General features: G+C 50.0%; 1 protein-coding gene across 1 annotated transcript in view; it reads left to right on the forward strand.

Moving 5' to 3' along the window:
* Positions 1–19,221, forward strand: part of NAA50 (N-alpha-acetyltransferase 50, NatE catalytic subunit) — a 33,265-nt gene extending 14,044 nt beyond the window's left edge. Inside the window, exons 4-5 of the mRNA XM_085872365.1 lie at positions 17,056–17,122; positions 18,649–19,221. Of these exons, the coding sequence (XP_085728491.1) occupies positions 17,056–17,122; positions 18,649–18,853 (272 nt within the window). The 3' untranslated portion in view covers positions 18,854–19,221. The remainder of the gene's footprint in view (positions 1–17,055; positions 17,123–18,648) is intronic.
* Positions 19,222–20,689: the final 1,468 nt, after the last annotated feature.

The raw sequence follows: 20,689 nt of genomic DNA on the forward strand, positions 1-20,689 counted from the left end.
CGGCTCTCCGGCCTGCGATGAAGACGGGCGAGGTCATGACGAGCGACGTCGTAATTAATGGGGAGACTGAAACATGCAAAACAGAGACGACAAAGGAAATGGAGGTATTGCCAGAGACGCGAGAGATGGACCAGGTCAAGAGTGAATTAAAAACGGAGGAAACAGAGACGAAGGTCCAGGGAGAAACAAATGAACGCGAGAGAACGGCAGGAATAAAATATGTAGAAACGCAGGAGGTCGTCGTGGAGGAAATGATAATAGAGACAACGGCAGAATTAATCATGGAGATGAAAAAGACAAAAGAGGAAACAGAAGAGACGAAAAGCGAGGAAGAAACGGAGGTAATGGACGACGTGACGGGATTGACGGAGACGCAGGTATTGAAAGAAATAACAGAGACGCGGGAGATGGGAATGATAGAGGAGAGACTACACGATGAAGACGGGGTTAGAGACGCACACACACACACGGAGGTAGTGGAGGACCATGAGGGGGAGCTGGCGGACTGGGTAGAGACCCGGTGCGAGCAGCTGGATGGCCTCCTTCGGGCACAAGGGGAGGGAGTATGCCCCCTTGAAGTGAGTCACGACCAGGTGGGTTCGGTCGTGCTTTGCGAGGTTGAGGGGACGGGTGCTGTGGACGGGTGCACGGAGAGCTTGGGTATAGAGGCCCCAGAGACCCTTGTGTGGATGAGACCCCAGGTGTGAGTGCGCCCCCGTGTGTGGAAGCGACCCCGTGTGTGAGTGGTGTGGTGGTAAGTGGCAGAAGGGCATGCTTCCCAGCACGCCGTGTGTGGATGAGACACCGCGGGCGAGTTCCCCCGCGTGTGTGAGTGGAGCCGCGTGTGCGCCAGAAACGGCACGCGTGTGCGAGGCACGGTGTGTGAGGGAAATGGCACGAGTGAGTGGAGCACCACGTGTGAGTGAAACCACGGGTGCGAGGGAGGTGGCATGCGTCAGTGAGCGGCCGAGTGCAAGGGAGACCGTGTGTGTGAGAGCGGTATGTGAGGGAGATGTCGGTCGGCATGCGTGAGCATGCAGCTGCGTCTCCCGGTGTGAATGTGTTGGAGTGGAGTGTGAGCGTTGTAACATGCAGGTGTGCGTGGTTGGAATGGAGACGACGATGGCGACAGAGGAAAGAAAGCCGGGTGGCAGACGTAGATGTTTTGAGCACCGTGCCGGGTTCACCCAGCAGCGAGCGCGAGGTCCATGCTGTTCAACGCACGAGGCCGCCACGTGCTCGCTTGCGGGAGTGATGTCCCGGTCCGGAAACGCACGCGGTGGATTTGCCGATCCCGCGGACGGACAAAGTTTAGGCAGGATTACGAATTTGGACCGGACGGGTTCTCCACGCGATTGTGTGTGTTAAGCTCCAACGGGCAGAGCACATGTGTTCGCGTGGGGAACCCCTCGAGACGTGGGGCTTGTTTTTTTTATGCGCACGGTGACGTCATGGCTGCACGTGGGGTTGGAACCCGGCAGGAGGGGGGAATCCCTGCCGGATGGTACCGTCCAAGAGGGACGAGGGACACGTGCAGCTGCATGACGTCACGGGCAGGTGCAAAGTGCGCGAGCTGTGAGTTGCCGCGCTGGTGCTGCGCATGTGGGGAAAAAAAAAGCAAGCCTCGCTTTCGGGTGAACAGGATTCCCGGGCTAGGGGTGGAAGACCCCCTTACCTGGGCACAGGATGGAACAAGCTAGGGGGGAGGGTTAGCATAGTTTGACTGGCTCCATGGGGCAGGGGTAAGTCCTCATGGGGCCCGTGGAATGGATAGGTCGAGGTATTTAGATGAGATTTAGGTTGGGAAATAAAATGATTTTTTTTTTTCGAAGACAGTGACAGACTTTGGACGTGTAGAGGGGACGTAGTTTAGCTACGTAGTGTTAAATGGAACGTGCTATAGTTTAAGGGACGACGTGGGAGCACAAGTTAGTTAGGGGAGGTTGTTAGAAGGATGGCAGAGTTCAGTGGTGTGTGTGTGTTGAAGAGTTGGTGAGTGAAGTGGAAGCATGTGCTTGGTGAGTGAGTGAGGCCAGCGGGGCTGTGTGAGTGGAGCGAATGGGGAATGCATGGTGCGATGAGTGATTGGGGGGAGGAGTGACTCCCGCCCAAGGGACCCCGGGGTCAGTGTAGAGTGAGTTAGGGGTTAGTTAAATTGACAAAATGGAAGTCGTTCTGCTGTTGGTGGGAATGTCGGCTCGATACCCATTTGGAGGGGTGCAGCAGCCCTGTTGACGGGCTGGGAGCGTGGCTGCGAAAGGTGAGTATCGCTGAGTGGGTACCCCGGGCACCAGGCTAGTCGGCCGTAGTAGGCCAAGGGCCCATGGGGGGGGGCCGGGATAGCGTAGTGGGCACGGGTGCGCCCGCTTGGTGCGGGGGCCCGGGGCGCCGTTAGCCGCGTGGGCAGTGTTGTGGGCATGGGTGACCCTCGGAAAGGGGCCCGGGAAGCCAGCCTGCCACGTGTATGTTTCAGGGGAGGTGCCATGGGGGGCACTCCCCAGTGTTTAGGGAGCTGGTAGGCTCGGAGGCAGTGTAGTGCCCGGGGGTGCCATCGTCGGAGAATCGGCAGAGGGTCGTGCCTGCCAAGGGGAGCCACGCGTCCCAGCCATGAGACCGTGTGAGGGCACGGGAACAAAATTGGGGGGCGAGGCCCGAAATTGAGAGGACACCAACACAGGTGATGGGAATCTGGGTTTTTAGAACCAATAGCTTAAGCGAGAGGCGCTTGTTGAAAGCCCCGGGGTAGTTTAACAGTTAAATGGTAAGAGTAGATAGGAAGTGTACCCCTCCGCACCATCCATCCCCTCGCTCTCATTGTGGGCCGCTGGACCCACTTTGTGTTAGAGATCGCTGAAGTCTGGGGAGGCCATCCTGAGGCTTCGTTGGGCCTCGACACAGGACGCTTGCTCTCCCTTGTTCCCCTCCGGGAAGGGAAGGTAGGGGTTGGGAGTAGGCTAGGTGACAGGATAGGTTAGCCGAACAAGGACAGTAAAGGGGGTTAGGGGACGATTTATAGTGGGGAAGTAAAAATAAATAAAACAAAAAAAAGAAGTTGGGGCTAAATTGGGTTTGACAAATTAAGGGGGTGGGTATGGACAGTGACAGGCAAAGGCGATAGGTGGGAGGGAGACCGTAGGGTAGGTCCGAGCCCACCTTCCGAGTGGCCAGCACCACCGCACTCCCTCCACCAACCTCCACTGCAAGGCAAAGGCCGGCCCACTTCATCGGCAGCTGTTGTTTTGCTGCAATGCCTGTGCCGGCTGGATCGTCTGCAGCTGCTGTGCTTCAAGGCCTGTGCCAGCCACTTCATCTGCTGGCTGTTACTTCAAGGCCTGTGCCGGCCAGATCGTCTGCCGGCTGTGTTTGCCTGCAGCGGCCTTGTTCTGCAGGCTGTGTTTGCCTGCTGCCTTTGCCCTGCCATGCCCACTGCCCGTGTTCGCCAGCCCCCGTTCAAGTTTGCTTTGCCCCCCCTGTTCATTTCCATGTGCGCCAGGATCAAAGCAACAGTTTGCAAGCTGCAAGAACTGCCCTGTTGGCAGCTACAACACGGGCCTGCAGTGGCGGCACGTGCACCGTGTTTGCGTCCATCCATTCATCCATCCATCCATCCATCCGTTGTGTTCATTGCGTGTGCCACTTGAGCTGGCACGGAGACTGCGTTTGTGCAGCCCATGCACCGTTGTGGTTCACTGGGTTCATTTTAAAAAGGGAAGGCCAAGGACTGCGTGTGAGCAGCCGGCCACGTTCCCTGTCACCTGCATTTCTTGAGCCAGAGACTGCATGCAAGCAGCCTGGCTCCCTGCTAACTGCCTTTCTTTTTGCAGAGTCCATTGATCCTGGGCCATGGTTTCGTGTAAAATTTGTAAGTTAAGGTTAAGATGTACTGTAAATATGAGTGCGCCCCCGGCATGTCTGTTTTAGCGCCGGCAATTTTATTTAAGTCGTCTGTGTGAGTGGGTTTGTTTAGTTAGTTACTCAGCCCTCAGGTTATTTATTTTGGGGACACGAATACCATGAATGTCGCACTCAGGGATCCGTAGGTAAAACGTACTAGGGGAGAACTACACATGATGGCACACGGAAATTTGACGACTCGGGACGAGTCTGTAAAAAGGGGAGGGGGTAGTGTTGTGGTTGAGGAAATTCGCAAACCACCATTCAGGTCCCGTAGGTGAGATATCTCTGTAAGTACATGTGTAGTAAGCCCCAAACCCGTTGTTTAGAGGGAATTAATGTGATTCATTCGGGCTGCGACCCTTTAAGATAGCCGTTTTTCTGTTCTATCTTTATTTTGAACCAACCACGTCTCAACCGCCATCACGCAACGCCGCTTCACAACAACAACAACGCCAACAGCCACGACCTTTACCTTCACAACTCGCTCCCGCAAACATCGCATTACCGCCATTCCAAACGTCGCCATGGCCATGGACCAGCACTTTAAACCCTCCACCACCTTCGCCTCTCCTTCTGCGGCCATTCCCGCACCGCTTGTGGGCACCGAGCGTCAGGCTGTCCTGGACTCGTACAGGGCGCGCGCCGAGCCGCGGGTACAAAGTGCGGCCTTTCCGAGGAGAAGTCGGATCAGGAATGATACACGCCGACTTCTGATCCGTCCAATCAGCAAGCGCGGGGCGATTTGGCCCCGCCTCCAGGCGTGTCGGAGTAGATTCAATATATGCAAATTCGAGGATCAGGGGAGATTCACGCCCCTTTTTCTCCGTCCAATGGGCGAGCGTGGCTCCACCTCCGAGCTCGTTCTGATCCAGAAATTTGCATATGGGTTCTCCTGCCGTACTATAAAGCGCGGGGCGAATTCAGTCAGTTTTGGGCACGGGCGAGTTGGAGAAGTGTGGCAGCGGCAGAGAGTTTTTCGGTCAAGGGAGTTGGAGAAGAGTCAAGGCGAGTTGGAGAAGTGTGGCAGCGGCAGAGTGTGGCAGCAGCGGTCAAGTCGGGTCTGGAGGAGAGTCAGTCTGTCGGGTTTCGGAGTCTGTCGGGGAGCTGCAGAGAGGGGAAGCCGGGAGCGCGGTCGAGGTCGCAGTGGAGTCGCTCGTCGCGGGACCCAAGCAAGCCAGCTTTCCTCTTTCACCAGAGCATCAACAATTCCCCCCTTCTCCCCCCCCCACGCTGAGATAGTGTGAAAAGGGGGCCCCGTTCCCACCCCACTCCAAGCAGTGCCAACGAAACCCGCGAAGGAGCGCAGAGTCGGGGCACCGCCGCCACATTTGCGGCTCATCACAAGATGGGTAGGCTCCACCCGGTCTCGCGGCCCACAGGCCCGTCTGTCCCCTTGTATTTGAGGGTGGCCCTTTTCTTTTGCTTTGGAGTATATGTGTTGTCGGCGCCGTCTGTAAAGTAAAACTGTGTAAGTGTTGCCGTGTGCTCGCGTAGTCGGTAGTATATCTGCATTGTTGTGTTTCTTTCGTTGCAATTGCTTTTGGTGCATAATTGTTGTAATTGTATATGTGTGCTTTCCGTGTGCCGCGGAATAAATGTGCCTTATGTTGAACTGTTTTCCCGTTTCGCTTCGTCTTTTCTTTAATTGAATCTCCATCTTGCTTCACGTAAAGGGTTGGTAGTGGGCTTAATACGCCCGATAATTAATCGGAACCGTCGAGGTCGACTATAACACTGCTCGGTTATCCCGATAGTACGGAACGGGTCGCTTAAGTGGCCCGTGTCCGGAGTCGACCTGTGGCGAGGTGCGATCGCCCGGTCTACCCTCCGTGTGGGTAGTTAGGTAGGTCGAATTTGGCGAACAACCCTATCCCACGCGGGGGGCCGATTGGCACGATCGGGGTGAGGCCGAAGGGCCCACCCGTGACTAGTTCCCGGCGTTAGTCCGAGAGGGTCACGACAGAATTGTCCGTCCGGTGGGCGACGTGCCACGATTCGAGTTTCGTGGCCGCTCGCACGCCGGCGGGCGCGAATTCGCAACAATATATAATGTGTTTGTTCACATATCAAACTTCTGGAAGACCTTTCACAAAAATCTTTTAAAAAGAGGGGGGAAAAAATCAAACATATTGTTGCGAATTCGCGCCCGCCGGCGTGCGAACGGCCGCGTCACTCGAATCGCGACAGCGTCGCCCACCGGACGGACAATTCAGTCGTGACCCTCCGGGAACTATCGCCCGGAGCCAGTCACGGGTGGGCCTTTCGACCTCACCACAATCGTGCCAATCGGCCACCCGCGTAGGATAGGGTTGTTCGCCAAACTCGACCTACCTAAGTACCCACGGGGATGGTAAACCGGGCGATTGTACCTCGCCGCAGGTGGACTCTGGACACGAACCGCTTAAGCGGTCCGTTCCGTGTTATCGTCGGCCTCGACGGTTCCGATTAATTACCTGGCGTATTAAGCCCACTACGAACCCTTTACGTGAAGCAGGATGGAGGGTCAATAAAGAAAAGACGAAGCGAAACGGGAAAACAGTTCACACAAAGCACATTTATTTCCTGGCACACGGAAAGCACACATATGCAGCCAAACAGTCAAAATGCACATATAGCAACCAAAACAAAAGCAACAATGACGCAGAGTTACGACTGACTACGCGCACACACGGCAACACTTATACAGTTCCACTTCGCAGGCGGCGCCAACACACATTTACTCAAAAGCAAAGGAAAGAAGCCACCCTCAGAGACAATGGGGCAGATAGGCCTGTAGGCCAATTGTCCACGAGACCGGGGGACGGGGGGGGGGGTCCTACCTGCGTCCTCGTGACGCGTTGGCGGGCGAGCCGCAGATGTGGCCGTGTGGCTGTGCCCCGACTCTGTGCTCCTTGGCGGGTTTCGTTGGCACGACGTTTGGAGTGGGGTGGGAACGGGGCCCCCTTTTTGCACTATCTCAGCGCGGGGGAAAGGGGGAATTGTTAATTCCCTGGGGGAGGAGAATGGCTGGCTGGCTTGGGTCCCGCGACGAGCGATCCCACACCGCGACCTCATCGCCGACCGCCGTCCTTCTCGCCTCGGACCCGAGCTCCTTTGCCTCTTCCCGCAACTCTTCTCAGCCGACTCCAGAACCCAACTCGAAGACACACCGATCACTTCGCCACTCGACTCGCTCGCCACTCGACTCGCTCGCCACTCGACTCGCTCGCCACTCGACTCGCTCGCCACTCGACTCGCTCGCCACTCGACTCGCTCGCCACTCGACTCGCTCTCCACCCGACTCGACTCACTCTCCACCCGACTCGACTCGCTCTCCACCCGACTCGACTCGCTCTCCACCCGACTCGACTCGCTCTCCACCCGACTCGACTCGCTCTCCACCCGACTCGACTCGCTCTCCACCCGACTCGACTCGCTCTCCACCCGACTCGACTCGCTCTCCACCCGACTCGCTCTCCACCCGGCTCGCTCTCCACCCGGCTCGCTCTCCACCCGGCTCGCTCTCCACCCGGCTCGCTCTCCACCCGGCTCGCTCTCCACCCGGCTCGCTCTCCACCCGGCTCGCTCTCCACCCGGCTCGCTCTCCACCCGGCTCGCTCTCCACCCGGCTCGCTCTCCTCCCGGCTCGCTCTCCTCCCGGCTCGCTCTCCACCCGGCTCGCTCTCCACCCGACTCGCTCCCCACCCGACCCGGCTCGCTCCCCACCCGACCCGGCTCGCTCCCCACCCGACCCGGCTCGCTCCCCACCCGACCCGGCTCGCTCCCCACGCGACCCGGCTCGCTCTCCACCCGACCCGGCTCGCTCCCCACCCGACCCGGCTCGCTCCCCACCCGACCCGGCTCGCTCCCCACCCGACCCGGCTCGCTCTCCTCCCGGCTCGCTCTCCTCCCGGCTCGCTCTCCTCCCGGCTCGCTCTCCTCCCGGCTCGGCTCGCTCTCCTCCCGGCTCGGCTCGCTCTCCTCCCGGCTCGGCTCGCTCTCCTCCCGGCCCGACCCGCTCCCCACCCGACCCGACCCGCTCCCCACCCGACCCGGCCCGCTCCCCACCCGACCCGACCCGCTCCCCACCCGACCCGACCCGCTCCCCACCCGACCCGACCCGCTCCCCACCCGACCCGACCCGCTCCCCACCCGACCCGACCCGCTCCCCACCCGACCCGACTCGCTCCCCACCCGACCCGACCCGCTCCCCACCCGACCCGACTCGCTCCCCACCCGACCCGACTCGCTCCCCACCCGACCCGACTCGCTCCCCACCCGACCCGACTCGCTCCCCACCCGACCCGACTCGTCTCACTCTGCCCTGATTCGCCTTGCGCTCTCCGTTTTATTGGCCGGCAGGAGAAAACCATATGCAAATATCCGGATCAGGATGACCTCGGGGGCGGAGCCACGCTCGCCAATTGGACGGAGGAAAGGGGGCATGAATCTCCCCTGATCCTAGAATTTGCATATATCGATTTCACACAGACGCGCCTGGAGGCGGGGCCAAGCCACTCCGCGCTTGCTAATTGGATGGAGCAAAAGTGGGCGTGTAGCATTCTTGATCCGAATTCTCCCTCGGAAAGGCCGCTATTTGCGCTCGCGGCTCGGTGCGTTCGGCACCAATCGCCGAACGGGCCCGAGAGCCCGACGCTGAGTGTTCACAGGTGGTGCGGGAATGGCCGTAGAAGGAGAGAGGCGAAGGTGGTGGAGGGTTTTCGGTGATGGTTTGATGGTTATGGTGCCGTTTGGGAATGGTGGTGATGCGATGATGTGGGATTTAGTTGTGAAGGTAATAGTCGTGGCTGTTGGCGTTGTTGTCTGAGGGTTGGAGCATGGTTGCAGTTGGTGACGATGGCTGGCGTGGTGGTTGTTGTGTGATGGCGGTTGAGACGTGGTTGGTTCAAAATAAAGATGGAACAGAAAAACGGCTATCTCAAAGCGTCGCAGCCCGAATGAATCGCATAAATTCCCTCTATACAATGGGTTTGGGCTAACTTCACATGTACTTAGAGATATCTCACCTACGGGCCCTTCATTGTGTAATGCGAATTTCCACAGCCGTAACAATATTATGGTATTAATTTTTATGTTTGGTTTGGTCATGCCTCAAACTCGCCTTGTAAGTGGGCCATCTTGGGGTCAAGAGGTCAAAACGATTCTGTGTGTGGGTTTTGATGAAATAAAATGCCCTTTTAGGTAATGTAACATGCATGTCAACAGAGTTTCATTTGGAAGTCATCTTGGGGTCAAAAATGTCAAAATTGTACTTTTATTTTTGGATTTTGTCGAGGGTGCTGCAGTGCCTTCTCGGGTGAGAGGAACACTTCGTAAGGTTTAAAAGTGATGCACTGCAGCTTCCCTTGCAGCTATGCAAGCCATAATTATAAGCACCTCGGCCTGTGCACTGTGCAGCATTTTTATACATGACCCTAAGCATGCCGGGATGTTATTTACAAGGAAATATAACACAGGTGGAGGCCGTTCAGCCCATCATGCCTGCATGAACACCGTACTAATTTATCTACACAAGCTCCAAGGAAGAAAATGCAATGTTTTTTATTTTTATTTTTTGTATTTTTTTTCTTTCTTCTCCTCGGGGGAGGGGGCATGGACTTAGTTAAAAACATACAACACCCCTTGAGACAGTTGAAGTAACACATGGGCCACTGTTGTAGTGAAGCTGATGCCTGGTGTGTCTCATTTACCCAGGTGTTTTCGTTTTTTTTTTTTTTTGTGTGTCTACCTATATTTTGTGGAAACGCACAAAAAAGCTTGTAATCATGGAAGTGAGGGAGAATACAGTAGGGGAGTGTACAGTATAAACTAGATATCTGCGATAGCCAAAGGTCAGCCTCCCATGGCATCCCTGATCCAATGATGGCCATGTTCTTTTTGGACCACCGGATATGACTGACCTTCAACATTTAGGGATGGAGCCTAAATGAAGAAAATATGTCTCCATCTGCAATCTTGTCCATAATACTCAATAACATGAAAATCGCAGGAAAATTATTCAAGCAACTCGCGAATACAACCCGTTGCTTTGCTGATGGGGATATTAAGGTGGGGGAGGGGGAGAGAAAGAGGGGGTGGAGGAAGGAAAGGGAAGAGGAGGGAGAGAGAGAGGACTGAGGGGTGAGCTAGGAAAAGGGAGGGGGACAATGACCCCTCACAAAACGTTGCTATACACTCTGGTAGGGCAGGAGTGAGGAGGATGGAGGAGAGAGGGGTGGGGGCTTGGGAGGAGCAAGCATGAGGGGAGGGGTTCTCAACTTGTGGGGGGGGGGCGGATAGTCCAGGATTGAACGAAATGGCATATGTTAATACAGCATGCGGCGACTGCCGGGAGATGTAAATGGGGGTGGGGGGTGGAGAGGGGAGGGGTTAAGCGTGAGGGGATGTGGAAGGAAGGCAGGGTAAGGGAGTTAAGGCAGCGTTCGGGGAAGAGAATGTGGTTTGAGCAGAGGGGAAGGGAAGGCAGCATGGGGGCATGGAAGGGAAGGTGGCGTGAGGGGAAGGGATGCGAAGGGCGATAAAACGTGCCAAAACGGCAACATTTTCTTTTTAACCGCCGTGTTGTTATAAAATTTGTTGGGAGCATTTAAAACCCACGCTTTCTACTTGGCAAAGGCCTGCTTGCTTGCATGCATCTATGCATGCATGCTCGCACATGCAGCAAACTTTGCACTCCTCCCATCGGCTCACTCTGTATATGATTAGTACAGTGGTGACCAATAATGTGTATGGGGATTGGGGAAGCTGTTTTAATTTAAAAACTGAACTGGCAGTCCTTAACAGTCCCCTTAACAGAGGGGTGGGGGAGATGTGTGGGAGAGAGGCGGATAGGGATAGAGGCTGGAGGAAAAAGAAACGTGGGAGAGAGGAAATAAGACCAAAGCTAATCTTGCTGTGATATTTAACCCCCCCCCCCCCCAGGGATCTTTGTCTGGTCGAGGGTTAAACATGATCACCGCCGCCACGCCTCAACGCAGAGTGTTGTTTCCTGTGTGTTTTGTATTTCACAGCAATGGCCCCGCTTCACGCAGGGGTGACAAACGTTTCATAGGCTTGTATTGTCCTCCTGAACCAGATACAGTACTATGGACAACTGACAAGTAATACAATGACTTTGATCACAAGTATGACAGGGCAGAATGCAATCATTGCTTCTCGTCTTGCTTCTTGATGTTGCAGTGTTTCTGCTGCTGTGGATTTTTTTTTTGGTATCTTTGTCTACTTTTATATTCCTGTCCTTCTGCCTTTCTTCTTCTTCTTCTATCTGCCTCTCCTTCCTTTTTCATTGTTCTTCTATCTTCTCTTTTCCTCCTTTTGTTCTTTTTATTGCACTTTCTTCTTTCTGCCTTCTTCGGCACTGTTTATTCTTCTTCAGCACTGAAGATTTCATAGTGTTTGACATTTTATATTATCCTTGCAGAGCTTCAGGATGGACAATGGTGCATGTTTTTCCATGTGTTGCCAAGATGAAAAGGTTTTTGCCTTTTCAATTTGTTGTTCCAAATGTATGAGGAACAATTTGTTGTTCCAAACGTACGATGCTTTCAGGTAGGCCTGCAGTTCATCAGCTTTGGTTCCATGTGGAATGATCGGCAGTGTCTGTCAAATCCCCAGTCAACACCAGTGTCACTCCACCCATTCTTCCGTCATCATGTCAAAGATCTCGCATGGTGCGACCAAGAACCTCAAAGGCAGCTTTGTGAGACATTATGCACTCATCCCAGACAATGAGCTGGCACTCCTGCAGGAGCTTTTCTTTGCCAGTACCCCTGCTAATGTTGCAGGTTGGTGCCTCCATACTTACTAGATTTATGGGTAACTTGAAGACTGAGTGAGCTGTTCTTCCTCCTGTCAACAGTGTGGCAGCAATGCCTGATGATGCCACTGTAACGGCAATCGTGTTTCTCTTCCAGATTTTTTTGTCAAAAGAAGATTGAGAAAAGTTTTGCCAGTTCCACCGGGAGCATCAAGAAAGAAATTGCAACCACTCCCATTGAAAACTGCTTGTGTAATCTTATTGAAGGCTTCTCTTTGGTCTGGAGCCAGACATGGCTTATTCTCCTGTATGTATTCAGCAAGCTGTTCCATTTTTGTAGTTTGTCTCTCTCAAAATTTCATTTGTGAGCTCATTGTCATTGTGTCGTCGTGGGCCAGGAAAGCCAAAAGTTTTGAGGTCTGAGCCACCCAAAGCCTTGATCTTGTCTTCAGTGATAATGAGAGCCTGATTGAAGATGGTATCACTGTAGTCGAGTTCCAGGTTAGGATTTTGCTCTTTGTGCATCATGCAAAAATGTCCTCTGCCAAATTCTCTTTGTGGATGTCCCATAGGTGTTGAGGATTTGACATGGCACATGTCTGCAACATGATGGCAAATAGGTTTTGCAGCATCTATGGTGATGGAGTTGCAGCTGCCTCCTCCAATGTGCTATTCCAGTGTGTGTCATCCTCCAGGAGCCCTCTGAGCTGGCAAGCCTGTTTGTAAGCTTCACAGATTGTGGCATCCACTGTTTGCAAGTCCTCAAATTATGTTGGACATTTGACCTCATGCAGAAGCAGTCTCAGGTAAAAGCATTCAAAATTGTTAGGATGGACATTGTGCACATGGACACACTGGCTTTGTCTCAGCCAGTGGACACATCTCAGATTGAGATGCCAGTGGACACATCTCAGCCAGTCTCAGATTACACACATGGACATAACAGTGCGTCACTGGCTTTGATGTCTGACTAGTCTGGTACAGTTTGTCCTGCTTTGCGTTGAGCCCACTTCTTGCTGCCAACATTCCATGTGTAGTACTTGGGCATCTGGTGATACAATAGTGTCATCGCAAATTCAACATCCGGGCAGAGATTGAAGAAAGCGGTGAGTTGTGACTTGTGGGACTTGGGCGCACTCACAACCATTCTCTTTGGTGAAGTACACTCTCTGGCCATTCTCAAGGTGCACACTGAGATGAACCACAGTGGGATGTCACTCACGAATTGGGAAGTTCAGGATCCTCCAGATGGCTTCATTGCTGCTGATGTGTCTTCCCATTTCATATTGCCAAACCTCATGCACAGTCTTATCCATTGTCAGGCCAAACACAGCCATGTGAAATCCTTCATTGACAAACTTGGGAGGTGAGGGAGGTAGGGAGGTGGGGACAGAGAGCGCGTGGGAGGTGGTTAGGTGGGGAGGGAGAGTGCGTGGGGAGGTGAGGATGGAGAGCGTGTGGGAGGTGGTTAGGTGGGGAGGGAGAGTGCGTGGGGAGGTGGGGACGAAGAGCGTGTGGGAGAGTGCGTGGGGAGGTGAGGAGGGGAGAGCGCGTGGGAGGTGAGGAGGGGAGAGCGCGTGGGAGGTGGGGAGGGAGAGCGCGTGGGAGGTGGGGAGGGGAGAGCGCGTGGGAGGTGAGGAGGGGAGAGCGCGTGGGAGGTGGGGAGGGGAGAGCGCGTGGGAGGTGGGGAGGGGAGAGCGCGTGGGAGGTGGGGAGGGGAGAGCGCGTGGGAGGTGGGGAGGGGAGAGCGCGTGGGAGGTGGGGAGGGAGAGCGCGTGGGAGGTGGGGAGGGAGAGCGCGTGGGAGGTGGGGAGGGAGAGCGCGTGGGAGGTGGGGAGGGGAGAGCGCGTGGGAGGTGGGGAGGGGAGAGCGCGTGGGAGGTGGGGAGGGAGAGCGCGTGGGAGGTGGGGAGGGGAGAGCGCGTGGGAGGTGGGGAGGGAGAGCGCGTGGGAGGTGGGGAGGGGAGAGCGCGTGGGAGGTGGGGAGGGGAGAGCGCGTGGGAGGTGGGGAGGGGAGAGCGCGTGGGAGGTGGGGAGGAGGAGAGCGCGTGGGAGGTGGGGAGGGGAGAGCGCGTGGGAGGTGGGGAGGGGAGAGCGAGGACTCACCACATGTCAAAATACTCTCAGATATATATATATATATATATATATATATATATATATATATATATATATATATATATATATATATATATATATATATATATATATATATATATATATATATATATATATATATATATATATATATATATATATACACACACACACATGTTAGGCTTTATGACACACACGTGTTTGGCCGATATCGGCATCAGTTGATTGGAATCGGTGTGATTACCGACTACAGTATGTCCAGAAAACAACCCAAAAATCTTGAGTTTCTTTCACCCTATGTTTTGGGGAGAATTGAAACAAACTCGTATGTGCCCGTAAAAAAAAAAAAATAAATAAATAAATATTCAAACCGCGAGCAAGAAACAACAACCACACAGGCCGTTTCTTCGCTCTCACGTGCCCGTACTTGGGTGGCCCGGAAGTTCGCATATCGCAGTTACGATTATTCGCAATTTAGTTTTAATGGCCAATTATTAAATTAGCACCAACGTATTTTGCCTTTTCGCAATGTCCTCGCAAGGGAAAACAAAAAGAGAAGAGAAAAAAAAATTACTTCCTGGTTCGGTGCATACCAGCTCACTCTGATGTTACAGAAATGTATGCACCGTCTAATATGAAAACGATCATAACTTGGGGCATTGTGTTTATCTTTAAATGCGCATAAGAAATCGAGAAATTATTAGAATACACAGTCATCACTATCCGGAAGTCCGTACGTTGTAACCCATAATGGGGAACGCGGTTGAGGTTCCCTTCCCCCATCGGCCACGCTCACGCAACAACGTGTCTTGTCATTGGTTGGTAAATAAATGGCCATAACTTGGGAGGCACATGTCCGATTAATATCAAACCTTGAAAAGGCACATCCTCAGGTCCCCAGCAATATATCTGACAAGTTTAAATTATATCGGATCAGTGGTTGTCGAGAAACAGCGGACACGTACGCACGCGCACGCACGCACGCGCACGCGCACACGCACACGCACATAGACATAGACATACACACTGCTGGAATTGTAGATAGATGAAAGAAAACAACATTGCATTACAGTCGTTTCAAGGTGATGTACATAAACATCATTATTTATAAACAGCTGCCAATCGTTGTGTGACGGGTAAAAAGAAAATTTGGCTTGGTCATTTAGAAAACAGGTTAAGACTGCAAACAGCTCGGAAATCGGATGTTATCAGCTTTGAAACCCACAAAGAGAAACTCCATAACGTTTCTGAATCAAACCCGCTTCATATTAAGACAACCAAGTGTTTTGAAACAGCCGCGAGGACAAAGGAAAACATGATCGCTCGTACGCTGCTCAGGTTAAAAGTTAAAACCTAATGTACCTGTACCTGTATGTCTATCTTCATCCTCACCGTACTAAGGTAATGTGTTACCCGAGCATTAATTATTGACGTCGTACTTATTAAGGCGTCTCGATTCCTTTAAAATATTAGTTAAATTTGTTTTTTCACATTTAAAAGGTAATGGTTGGTTTCCCGCTGAGCTTGTTAAAACCACCGGGTGAGTATCCTCCTCTACTGCGTGGCAAACACGGCCTGTTCCAAGTTCCGCACAAAGGAGAGCCACGAAGGCCTACCTTTAAATATAATTCTTGAAATGTGGAATTCAAGTGAAAATTTCAATTCAAAAATATATCCATCCAGAGAGAACACAAAATGTCGATCGATGCTTTTCACAGCTCGAACCAACATCGAGGAACTCCAAAAAGAGGTCAATGGAGGTTTTAAGGAAATTATTATTTCGAGACAGGGAAGTTTTGTTCTGATCGGACAAGCCTTAGTCAAGTTATGGTTAAAAATGTCTATAATTGGGTCATGCCCTTAAAATTAGGTCAAGGTAAAAATTGCGTCAACCGCACATACTTTGTATTCCCATTATTGAACCAAAATTTAATTTTGCAAGTCCCGGCCGGCTCGGAGATACAGCCTGGAAATTGGCAAAAAAAAAAAAAATGGAGAAAAACTTAAAAGGGGGTGCAAGAAACTCTGGGGTACCGTTAAAAATAGTGGCCTCCAATTGTAGAAAGAAACCCTACAACAGGTATAGGGGGAAGCTTAATTCAACGAGTATTCCATTTATCTCTTCTCAATAACTCGGCTGTGACCAGATCCATTTAGCTCTCTTTGTCCATTCCACATAGATTGTTAAAATTTCGATGCTGTATTGTCATGTATTAATACTTTCCTGATATCATCAGCAGATTCGCTGTGATTCTGCTCCCTAACTCTTCCAACCTTTTTTTTTACTTGTTTTTAAACGACCGAAGTCAAGGGTCATGGTGGAAAATTGCAAAAACTGAATGGGAAGGAAGCTCTGAAATATATGTTTTGGTGCAGTTAAGGGTTAGATTGATCATGTACCAAACACAACCATGCAGATTGGGGGCCATGTTTCTGACATGCAGTGCAGGTGGAATATTTAACACACACACACACACACACACACACACACACACACACACACACACACACACACACACACACACACACACACACACACACACACACACACACACACACACACACACACACACACACACACACACACACACACACACACACACACACACACACACACACACACTGACCCCTCCAACGTATACACGCACACGCTCAACACATTGCCCCACCCCTCCCCCCACAACTGCAGTCCTTCCCTCCAAACCACCACCAACCCCACTGCTGCATGGAATTATTTAAATTTCAAGATTGAGTTGTTGAGCTGCTGGATATAAAAGTAAGTCCCAATTTGTCTTGATCAAACAAAAAGATGTTCCACTATGTCAATCTTGCCAGTGTCTTGAACATTCTTGCTCGACTCACCCTCATGTGAATGAGTGGTCACAATTCTGCCGAGTGGGCTGTTTCTTTCAGCTGTCACTCCACCCCTCACGTTGTAGCATTTGGTTTCACTCCGCTCTGTGTGGATTGTAATTCTGTCTCTGTCTGTCTGTCTGTCTGTCTCGCTCTCTCACTCTCATTTTTGGGCTTTGCTTACGTACTCGTACCCCAGTGTGTGATGACCCCCATAATACATAGATGGCCTCAAAATGGGGAAATGCCTGGATGTCAACATGAAAAACAATGCTTCGTTATTGTGCAAGTTTGGTTGCCGTTCAACTCGAGAACTTCTTTTAACCACGGCACTCGATTGTGATTCAAGAAAAACAGGATCGCCTCATTTAGAGACATTAGTGTGTGCGTGCGCATGTACATTGTCCATGTGTATGGATGTGTATTTATTTATTTTTCTGTTTTTTTTCACAGGTACGAAGATGTTGAACCATGTACTCAATATCTGTCACAAAGATGGCACTTTTGATAACATATTCCTGTGAGTCTTGCTTTACTCAAAGTACTCATGAATTAATTATTTTAATTCTTTCTTTCTTTCTTTTTCTAAACATTATTGAATTCGCTGTTTTATTATCTCTCCTTGAACATGGAGGGTAGATGTATTATCTTTCTTGTTTCTTTCTATCTTGATTTCCAACAATTGCAATCGTACACCATTTCTGAGCCAATCCTATTAAAATTCAGCATGCATGTACCTTGGTTTAACACTCCCAGACTATTCTGTTTTCTGTTTTCCCCCCTTTAGACCCCGGTTCCAATTTTAAGGGTACAAAGGTGGGGGCGGGGGAGATAAAAAAAAAACTCATTTTTACTTTGCCTTTACCTTGTATTTGAGTCGAGAGAGATGAGATTTGACACAACCGTGCTTTCCAACAGCCAGCCCTTGAAGGACGAAATGCATGGAAACGCTTTACTTTCATCATTTTGGGAATTTAGAGTTCAAAGGCCAAAATTAGGGTTTTTGGTTTGCCACATCTCTGTTTCAACCATTCCTGCCAATAATTCAGTAAAATACTCCGAATTGGCAAAAAAGACAACAACAAAGGAAACGTGCGTGTGTCCCCGACAAATCCATGCTGAGCTCTCCATCCTTTAATTTAAAGAAATATTTGATTCAACATATCGTTGGCAACACACAACCTATCCTTTCTTAAAAGTGATAAGCTCTACACTACATCAAATCCTCATATCAACACAAAGGTGGTGGTTGGCCAAGCTGGACAACTAATCAACACCAACTGTTGGCACATTAAGAAATCCAAAGAAACCATCAATTTACCCCAATCGTACGGCGATAACTCGTGATGCTTCGATATTAGATCATATCCAAGTGTGAAATTGATGTGACAACTCTGCGTGACCAGCATTTTCTGTCTTGCACCCCACTCAGCTGGTGGGGCTTGGCCCTCCTCCGCATTCGAAGATCTATTCTGTCAGGATTCAAACTGATTGAATGTTATTTTCCATTCCACACACGGAACATAAATATTTCAATGCAAATGGTCCACTGTCTCCATGGGACGGCACTGCATATTGACATGATGATGGTGATGACGACAATTGCAGTAAAGCTTGGAACACGCACCTTTGCCCTCTTGGGTTTCATTTCATTCTAAAAAGTGCAGTGTTTGCTTGTTCTTTGTATATGGATGCTTGGTGATCATCGTGTTCGACTTCAAATGAGGCAATTTGGCCCATCATTTCAGTGTTGCACTCCTGAGTTACTTTTTTGTTCCAGCTGGAATCGACAATCTTCTTCGTGTTTACCAAAAGTCTAAGTAACCCAATCTTGATCGGGTGACCAAACTTAAATTTTTTTTTTTTTATTAAATCAAACTTATTTTCAGTTTCTCAATAGCCTCTTTAAACTAAAGCAATTAGATGTTGATGCAGTGTCTTCCATCTGATTTATTTTTCAGGGGTAAGACCTATTGCATTCACTTGCGAATATGTGTGATTCGACACTTTTTTTTTTCCCCCTAATACAAACTTGTTTCACCCCAGGCACGTTCAAGTGAGCAATGAGTCTGCAATGCGCTTCTACCACAAGTTTGGCTTTGAGGTGATTGAGACGAAAGCACAATACTACAAACGCATTGAGCCCGCCGACGCGCACGTGCTTCAGAAGACGCTGAGGGGAAAGCCGGCCCTGAGCGGAGGCCCACCCATAGTTCAGGAAGAAGAAAGTCCTACGGATAGGGAGCAGTGATTTGGAGTTTGTGGATCTGTGTGCAAGGAAGGAAAAACACCTAGGGATTGAAGAATTCTGAGTGGAAGAGAGTGAGGAAGAAGCAGCTCATGCATTGTTGCTGTGTTGTGGTTTGTGGTTGGTTGAACGGTCACGATCTTCGGTAATTTTGGGGTCCAGTTGGAAAGGGATTAAAATGGAGGCCTTGAAGTGCGACATATAAACAAACTGACGGCAGGGCTCAATGATGAGCTCGGCAAACACATATCTCTCTTGGAAACGCTCCGATTGTGGTTTGCTTGGCCATGCCATTACCTGGTTTGGGGACTCACCTGGTTTGGTAGACGAATACATTTTCAGCGACCAATAAAGCAATTTTACAAATCTTCCCGGTGCATATTGTGCATTTTTGTCACTTTTATTTGAACGCTTCCACGTTCGCTTTGTTTCCCTTTCTGTTTAAAAGTGTGAATATTTATTTATTTTTTAAACACCTTGTTTATGGAATGCAAGTATTCCTGGTAATGATATTCCCTTTGCTTCATTTTGCCATCTCTCTGCCTCCACTTTGACCCTTTATCTCGCCGATGTTTAAACTACTCTGACGTCTCGTTTGGAATTGATCTGTTTGTTCCTCATTTGTTGCACCGACGATGTGCCGTGTGCTCTGGTTTGAGTACAACACGTCGTCGGATCCCATGGATGATGGGTGTTTCCTCGATGTTTAAACATGACGATCCCACACATTAAAACTTTTATCCTGTTGATTTGGCAAATCTGATTCCAAGGTGAGTCTGTGAGTGTAAGGGGACGATTAAAATCGATAAGTATCCCAATACCTAACATGGACCAAAAAATATTGGTGTTTATCCAAATTATCAACTGCCTGTTTAGTTTATGAATGGAATTGAAGATCCATTGCTCTGTTTATGGGGAAAGTGATGAATCCACCATTAATCTATCAATTTATTTCTTGTTTTGCACTGTTTTATGACGGTGACTGTTTGTGATGACGGTGATTTAAACTCGAGGTTGGCCTGTTAAGTTTTCCGTTCTGAACCAACATATGTTGGGAACCCAGATTCAAATCCCATATACACGACTGTTATATTCTACACGAATTTTCTTGTACTTCTAAGTAAACTGTCTTGCATGTGATATCTATATATATATATATATATATATATATATATATATATATATATATATATATATATATATATATATATATATATATATATATATATATGTATTTTTTTGCTCCTCCATCAGCCTTTTTTGATCAATGTGATATATATATATATATATACACATCTTCTTCTTCTTCTTTCGGCTGCTCCCGTGAGGGGTCGCCACAGCGAATCATCCGTATGATCCGCATAGTGATTTGGCACATGTTTTACGCCGGATGCCCTTCCTGACGCAACCCTGGTCGCCTCTTACAACACAGGGATATGATACACCGGCCGAGTACACTGGTACTCATTTCGCCGACCTCGGAAGGATGACAGGCTGAGTCAACCCCCTGGTGTATTAATTCAGTGGCCCAACGGGGCTTGAACTCAGGATGTTTTGGATCCTAAGCCGCTGCCCTAACAACTGCGCCAACACCAGGATATATATATATATATATATATATATATATATATATATATATATATATATATATATATATATATATATATATATATATATATATATATATATATATATATATATATATATATATATATATATATTCTCGGGGTTCTGAGTCAGTGCTGTAAGTTGTAAATCTGCATTACAAATAATCTCTTTTTCTTATCATTATTATAATTTGTGTGTTAGTGTCGGCTTTTAATGCGCCATTTTGTCCAA

Source organism: Eptatretus burgeri, chromosome 3 (assembly GCF_056783735.1).
Source record: "Eptatretus burgeri isolate ZD-2024b chromosome 3, Ebu_testis_v1, whole genome shotgun sequence".
In the NCBI taxonomy this organism is placed as follows: domain Eukaryota; kingdom Metazoa; phylum Chordata; class Myxini; order Myxiniformes; family Myxinidae; genus Eptatretus; species Eptatretus burgeri.